Source organism: Sceloporus occidentalis, unplaced genomic scaffold (assembly GCF_023333645.1).
Source record: "Sceloporus occidentalis isolate IW3139 unplaced genomic scaffold, rSceOcc1.0.p SCAF_62, whole genome shotgun sequence".
NCBI lineage: Eukaryota > Metazoa > Chordata > Lepidosauria > Squamata > Phrynosomatidae > Sceloporus > Sceloporus occidentalis.
Genome location: NW_028317042.1, coordinates 1009830 through 1018199, shown reverse-complemented (window position 1 = coordinate 1018199; position 8370 = coordinate 1009830). Strand labels below are relative to the sequence as shown.

At 41.4% G+C, this 8370-nt stretch overlaps 1 protein-coding gene across 1 annotated transcript; it reads right to left on the bottom strand.

The window, feature by feature from the left end:
• Positions 1-3365: 3365 nt before the first annotated feature.
• On the bottom strand, positions 3366-7529 carry LOC149287271 (transmembrane protein 263). The gene is made up of 2 exons (XM_089493123.1): positions 7466-7529; positions 3366-3646 (listed from the first exon to the last, which is right to left on the bottom strand). Exons 1-2 carry the CDS (start codon positions 7527-7529, stop codon positions 3366-3368), a joined length of 345 nt encoding a protein of 114 aa, XP_089349249.1.
• Positions 7530-8370: the final 841 nt, after the last annotated feature.

The following is an 8370-nucleotide window of genomic DNA, read 5'->3' as shown; positions in this document are numbered from 1 at the left end:
GGAACCCGCAGAACTACTCGCGTCAGCTACAACTTCGAAAACCAAAAGTGATTAATGTGAGACGTTACTAAAAATTTAAATGGGAATCTAACCGCAAAATGACAACTTGTCATAGCGCCGTCCTGGCGCGCCTCGAGGAAATTAATTTTTGAGTGATGTTAAATCTATAGCACAATATGGGGGGAAAAAGAAAGTTTCATCGTTTTAATATGAATAACAAATTAGATTTTTTATGAATAAATCATATTTCTTATTACTCTGCGTTGTAATATTAGAGGTATGCTTCTTGCTTTCGCATAGGGCGGCCATTTTGAAGAACTGCGTTCCACACTACGACGGAGGTAGGCTGCATTGGTGCGTGGCTTTATAACAGAACAAATAATCACAGAAAGCAAGCCGGTCCTGTTATAGCAAAATACCTTGGGCATTCCTATCGAGGCAAAAATGATATAATGTTCAGAATTTAGAGTTTTCAAGGATTTTTGGCCTTATTTATACAGTACGCAGACTAACACAATACATACACTTACGAAATACATCATTTCGATAGAACATTGTGGTTAGTGTGTGCCTTTGATGGAAGCCAATTAGGTCAGTGGGAATCCTACGCAGATGCTTTGGTTGATTATATGGTGGCGCCACCTATGGGTAGACAGCAGAAAAAGTGCTGCCAGATACCAAAAATGACCAAGTTAGAGAAACATGACCAAATATTTTTTTCTTCAAACATTAAATGAAGCGTTGTATAGGGTAGCAAGGAGTAGCTCTGTGGAAAAGTGAGACTTGCATCACGTCGTTACAATAAGTGTCCTAGATCTACCGTTGCAGGTAGTCAGTGGCGTATTTAGTAGGGGGGCTGCCCTAGGACCGGTGGGAGCATCTGTGGTCAAAAGCTCTGTCGAAAACAGCATGTATAGGCAAATAAAGCAGCGCAATTAACATCGGCTATAGTTTATGCTTTTGTGTGCCTTAGACATTTCCATATTGGCATACATGTCCTTTCAGGCCCAGAATGGGCATTGGGCACAACGGGGAGATGCCACCGGCCGGATATGCATGGCAGTATAACACGTTTGGTGGCCACAAGTCACCCCTGGTCTGGCGCGGTGTATTTTTTATTTGTATGCTAGGAATATCGTACAGAATTATTGCTCTGATACTTAAGGTAAGTGCTGCTCTTGATGACCTTTGTCAGCGTTCACACACAACATTATTACCTCTAATAAAAATGACGGATTCTGTTTGCTTAAGTTCTTACTCAGCACGAGCACGAAGAAGACACGTCATGCCCTCTACCGGCAGCTCTTGAATGAAATGCGTTCCTATGCTGGTGGAATTAATCGCTTTAACCGCTGGTTTATGATTTGGAATCACTGGTGGACCCAACAATATAGACTTCCACATAACTTTGCAGAATGGAAACAGGCAAAAGCAGTATAGGAGAAAATGGATTCTTTCAAGTTTTAGACATCCATTGGTCAGGGTCATTCATGTTACATTATTATTACCTTTTATTTATACAGCACTAACAGGTTCTCTTCAAGACAAGTGGCCAGGACACACCACGATGCCTACCAGATGACACATACACACGTAAAACGAGTAGAATAAAAATAAAAAACATGTTCCATTACATTTCAGTCCCTATTCTGTAAGGTCTTAATGCATTTTTACGCTTAGTTATGCAGTCGTAGTTTCTATAAGCCGGCAGCGACGGACGTGAAATACAAGAGAAGATCCCCCCCAGCCGTTTCTGTCCATTTATGGTCAATTCTGCTGAAGACCGGTGGGGGATATTCCAAAGAGAAAGCACCTGGAATGAAAGTAAGTGCCGATAGAGCTAGATTTTTGGGGCGTTTTCCAGCAGGATCTTCTTAAAAGGCACTTGAAGGTCCCCCAAAAATTCAACGGAGCAACAGGAATGTGCCGTCTTACTGTGTGCCATTCCAGTGAAAGAATTGTATCAAGCACTGCTCTTGTGAAAGTCATATCGAAGTCAAGCGGTCTCTATCACAGCTTTTATTAAAACCATCATAATAGTGTGTGGTTTTTGGTTTGGGGGGAAAAAATGTGCATTTTAACCTACAGACATTATTACATGGGTTTAGAGTAATGTACTATTTAAGAAAGAGAACATAAAAAAAATCAGATAGTGTACAGACGCAACATATTAACCTATTTAGGCACAATGTTTATTTGCAAAGCTCGCCACAATTCACAGTTCAAGTGGTCGAAAGATGTCCACACAGATATGAAAAAGAGTATCGGAAAATCAAAAAGAAAAAAATAATAATTCAGCGGATAACCAAGGGCTGTCGTTAGCTGAGCGACGTTACAGAGCAGACCTACACGTCATAAGACTAAAAGTCACAGAAAAGAATTATACTATCTGAAGGCTGAAAGCATTTTTTCAAAGTATAAAACAAAAACAAAACAAAAAACACTTAATGCTTTCTCTTTAGAATATGATTCCAGACAGTTATTAGGAGTGTCGGACAAAAACATTTCATGTCACCCGGCAGCAGATTTCTAGAATAAAGCTTAATAGTACTATAAACATATGTGTAGTGTTCCTGAGGAATGCAATTACACTTCTATAAGGCACTAATTTGTGTTGTAAAATGTGAAAATTTATAATAAAATTATAAAAAAAAAAAAAATTTCGGCAATACCTCACCGGTTGCAAGTACCATATTTTATTTCATTATAAAGATAAATACGGATATTTTTGTTGTGGGGGTGGAAAAAGAAAAAAGGAAATAAAGTTTTTATTTTTTTGGACAGCTATAAAAATACAGTTCAAGTGAAATTTTTAAAAATACAGCTATTTTTTCTTAAACTCTGAAGCACGATATGTCAGAGAGTTTAATTTCTTTTTTTGAAATGGTATCAGCGCTGTGCTGACGTGACCTACATAAGAGGTGACAATAAATGTGCGACAGGCCCAAGCTAAGCAGGACCGCCTTGCATTGATATTTTCTTCAAAAAAGCATAAACACACACAAAAAAAACATAAAAAAAACACACACATAATAAATGTATATACCAGGTTTTCTAACAAACAAACCGCTTTGTCAATTTCAACTTTTTAAGTAACCAAATGTCAGACTACTATTTTTTTTTTTTTAACCTTAATACACGTGATTTGGTTTGGAGTATTAAAACGTAACATTTGAATGATGTCTGCGTTCGCGGCGCATCTGCTGTGATTCCTTGTGCTTATGCAAGCAGTCGCAACAACACATTAAAGTCTCATATGCTTTGTAGCTGCTGCTCAACTCCTTCCGCAGAAACCAAACCACAGCAGGAATTAGTTCTCGTTCTCAAAAAAAACAAAACAAAAAAACAAACATGGAGTTCTTGGCTCAGTCGGACTTGTCTTTCTTTTTGCTGGACACCTTACTGGAGACAACAGAACCCACCGCGGCGACACCGCCGGTCACCGCGGACACGCCGCCTTTGACGATGCCGACTCCTATACTGGGCACCGACGTGACGGCTGTTTTGGTCACTTCCAGGCTTTTTCCTCCGATCCAGGCCACGCCGCCTATGGTCGCCCCGACAGCTCCTTTGGTCATGCTGAAAATACCCCCCGTTACACGGGAGATCATGCCGGGCTGTTGCTGGGGGTGGTCTTTGACGGTACCTAGCGAGACACAAAGGCTGACAGCTAAGTATCGGCGTCTGCATTTTGATTTTTGCTACAACTGAATTCACATACATAACTCAAACGCAATTTAAGAATATGTTAAACGCAGCGTATAATCCAGTGGGTTGCGCAACAAGTTCTCTACCTTTTGCTATTAAAAAGTCATATATAGATAAAGAATAATTCCATGAAGTCTTCTTCCCGATCTCTTATGAACGCCAGTAGAGAGAGCTTCAAGAAGCCCATCTGGCACCCATAAGCATAGTTTTTATCTATATTGCGGAGGCATAAGATGAATCTTTTTATTAAAAAGAATATTCAGCTACACATTAGTTAAGATATCCGTCTAGTACATGTAGTGCCGCAATATTTATCTTCTCTTCAAAGAGCCACCTTGGTATTTTTTTTCTCTTTTCTGATAAAAGGAGCTAAAAAAAAAAAAAAAAATAACACTCCTGTCACACGGCAACTTCAATTTGTTATTGGTACAGACACATTCTATAAATAACTCTGCAAGAAGCTGGAAAATATTTTCCCGAGGTATGACACAAGCGGCGAGCTGGCCAAGCCTCCAATAATTCAGCGTGTAACACAAGCGGGGGTACGGGACCAGACGTGGAAATGTTCTTGCGTGTGCCGGGTGTAAAACACTCACCAAACTCCAAAGCGTTTCCCAACACCCTTGGAGGGTTCCCAACGTCTCGGCCGAAGTCCAGAACGTAGGTGTTGCGTATAAGCTACAGAGCGTTCTACTAGCTTAATCACGTCCAATATTCCAGCATGTTTGATTATAGGCCAGAAGTTACTGTAACTTTCTGTAAACTCCTCCTTGAAACATCACAAGAATCGACTCCCTGATAATGAAGGCAGTCACTCGTTGTCCTGGTCTCTTCCCCCCTGTGTTTAGCCCCCCAAGGCCATAACATAACGTTTAATTACTCCGACGCTTGTTACCCTCTAACCACAAGCGCATTTTATATCCTACATCTACTATACCCATGTTCTATAGAGACCCGAATATATTGGCTTTAGTCTTGCTGACTAGGTCTGTCAAACTCTGAGGCTTCTAGAAGGATGACATCCGTAGAAAACCCAAGCAGAAGCACCCAAGAGAACCCTGCCGGCACAGGCAATCGTCCCATGGGCCTGATCTCCTGGGGTGGACAAGAAGCATGGTGCTTAAGGTCACTAACTGGTTGGATGCAAAGTTGTCCCTATCATCAGAACGCGGGTAGAGTATTTATACGTTTTTCTTTTTCCATACTTAGACACCTTTGTAGGTATGTACCGTTCAAACAGGACCTGAGCCATAACGGGGTCAAGAGAGGGCGTTCAAATCGTTCGAGTCATTAAAGAGCCATCACCAGGCTTTCTCCTAGAGGTTGCTTGAGGCAACTTACTAACTTCACCACTTCTTTCCCTACAGACACCCAGCACCAATCTATCTACATTAACCCAAATACTTCTGCGCCTAAATTTATAGCATCGGCTAGACCTATTTGGAAAGTATAGGTGACTTTTTGATCTGCACCTTCACGTTCCAGGAACGTGGATGATATATGGCTGAGTATTACATCAGACCCTTCTGGAGTTTTCTAGCCATCTAATTTTCCAGAAGTAAGTGGGTATTGGTAGATAGTGTTCCCCTATGAAGTTGCTGATAGTTTTTGATTGGCTGAGGCAGTCTTTGCAAGGGCGGGGTAAGACACAACCAAAAAAAAAAAATTCAAGAAGCCTATGGAGTATTTTTTTTTTTTTTTTTACCTGGTTTCTAAAGTTTTGTGCCCATAAAAAAATAAATTTCCCTATAAAAGGAGACAAGAAGAATGGAGAAACGGGTGATAAAATAACACCAGATGAGCCATTGTGATACACAGAGCTCGGCTTGTCTCTTAAAGGCAAATATCTCCAAAAGAGACGCAATTCATTAATGCTTCAAAGCCTCGGCATTTCCCTTTGATTCTGTTCTGATGATGTTATAACGGTAGGTTGTTTTTTTTATATAAAACATTTCTATATGCAAGTAGAAAAAAAATAAACCGTTGGATCATCAAAGTCATTAGTCTTGAGTCACACCTGCTGTTCCTCCCCAAGTCTTTTTCAGCTTCTGCGTTTGATCGTTTGCCTTAAGCATCCCCGACGACTTTCATTCACCGCTCGCACGTCGCATCTCAGATCCACCACCATTTAAACGTCTGTCTACATCCGCCACATCAATAACGCAGACTTCATAACGCTTACTCGGGTTTAACGATCCCTCGTAACGCAGTTAAAACGTGCGAGATTGATTTTCAAGGTCATCTCCTGACACCATGAAGGCGGCCAACCTCCATAATCCATAGAGAAGCTAATGAGCCGTAACCTTCAACTATCACGCCGGTGAATAAATCCCTGTATTAATAATAATAATAATAATATTATTATTTTATACCAAATATAACCAGCTAACCAATCAGAGATGCAATTAAAAATAAAAGGTCTGTGATCCTAAAATGTATAATGTCCACCGGTAGTATTTAAATACCTGTGTAATAAATTAGATATACATATCTATCTATACAAAGATTAACCCCTGAATGACAAAACCCGTACATGTACGGGCTCAAAATGCATTGTTTTCAATAGGTTTAGGGACCGCCCATCGTCCTTAAGGGGTTTAAAAACTACAAGAATTATTCCACCAAGTAAAATCCTTGTTTTTTTCATGTAAAAGAAAAATGAGCTTGGAGGCAAAGACCAAAAATATAAAAAAAAAATGCACTGGAAATTAAAGAGTAAATAGACCATGATCCAGTTCTACCGATTTCTCCAATTTAAATTTTCCTCCTCATCCGCTGTTGTCCTAAATGATTGATCTAAAATCAGGATTTATTCTCCTTGTTATAAAAAAAATAAATAACCATCCAAGGTTTATTTTGTATAAATAATTCTGCAGCTTGTTCAGGTAAGAGAGAGTTATTTATTTCTTAACAAATGGAAATAATCGTACTTTAACGTGCTTTTTATATCACTGGTGGTTGTGCGTGGGATGCTGGAGCGCCCCTTTAAGTAACGCTCTTTAATACTGATTCATGTGTTTGCACACGACGCTGCCGTGTTTACTTTTGGAAGAAAGAAACCCGGATTTGAATGTGCAAATACATCGTGAAAACAAAAAAAAGAAGCCCCAAAATATGCATGAAATATAATACTAAACATCAGAGCCACGTTGCGTGGCCAATCCAACCAAGATAGACCCAGAATGGAATTTGCCTGCCATCGGCCCATTATCACCTGATATGATATGAAGACAGCCGGCGGGGGCTGCTATGCTGGTACGGGGCAGACGGCAGCTCTGGGGGGGTTGGATAGGATACATCCGGACATCGGTGTAAGATTCGGCCAGGTTTTAGGGTTTTATCTGCTTAACATGTAATCAATGGGCATCACAATGGGCAATAGGGGTACAAAGTGGCAATGGAATCCCCCCGATAAATGGCGCTCTTTTAAAAGACTAAGCTAGAAAGCTCTTGACCCATAAAGGACTGGGGTTGTATACTTCTTAAAGGGACACTCCAGCCATCCTGTGCATTTGATATTTCTATTTGGTCCCCATTGGGAAAGCACGGGGGAGGGGATTCTGCTGAATACCCCATATGCATTTGCTTCTTGCCCCGACCCCAGCGATCTGGCTTGCAGGAGGTGCGACCGAGCCTCCTGCTACGAGATACACACAGCCGGCTCTACGAGCTTTTTGGGGGTTAATGAGACCCTGGTACACAGAAAGGGAAGATTAACTCTTGAATATACATTTCGTTAAAAATAAAAGAAAGTTACCGTCTGGCGCCTCATCTTGCATATATGACGGAGCATCTTCTTCGGTTTTGTTGGTCTGATTCATTGTGCCTGGAATACAAGAACGAAGATTATACGTGAATATAGGGAAGTCCGACAGCGCTGTGTAAGGACACGCGTGTGTACTGGTGCCGCCAAACACATGATGCACGGATGTAATAACAGGCAAAGGCAGAACACGTGGGCCTTGGGGACTCCATCCTATAATCATCTGCTGTACAGACCGCTAAAAAAAGGGCCACCAGTGCGGGACACGGCAAAAGTCAACATAGCTGCCAACTGTCCCAGAGATTCACTATCCCAGCACTGCGTATGTGGGGGATGTGCTGCCTGTGAGTGGGTCATCCCTAACCGTTAGACGTTAGACATCAGAGATATATTTTAGCAGAATAACATGTATAGTCCCAAAAGTATATAACGGTATAGAGACATAAGCTTTCAAGGCCTCAGCGGTCCCTTCTACGCATGATGATATCATATGTGACCCAATAAATTGTGTGGTGACAGCATAGCGAGTACGGATGAGTCGTTGTTGCCAGTGCCCATCATTCCAAACCAGGCAACAAGAAACAATAAGGACAGGAGGCGGAAGCGACACAGATCCGCTTTCATCCATGCATTACGCATCACGCTTCGTGACGATGACATCACTAGACCTGCTTTAAAGGTCCGAGACGCAGACCCCCGTATCAAACGTCGCTCGTGCGAAGGGCACATGGGCCAGATGCGGACCCAACTTCACAGAATAAATCCACAAGCCCGTTACATCCCTCAGTGTAATAAAAGCTCGGGACGGATACCCGGTCCTTGACATCACAGAGCTCTGAATAAGCAGTTTGTAATTGGCAGTTGTGTAATAAAGATAATTTGGGATGAAAAAGTCCATC

Coding starts and splice junctions, on each gene's coding strand:
- LOC149287271 (XM_089493123.1), bottom strand. CDS start 7,529: ATGAATCAGACCAACAAAACCGAAGAAGATGCTCCGTCATATATGCAA. Junction 3,647..7,465: donor GCAAGATGAGGCGCCAGACG/GTAACTTTCTTT, acceptor GTGTCTCGCTAG/GTACCGTCAAAGACCACCCC.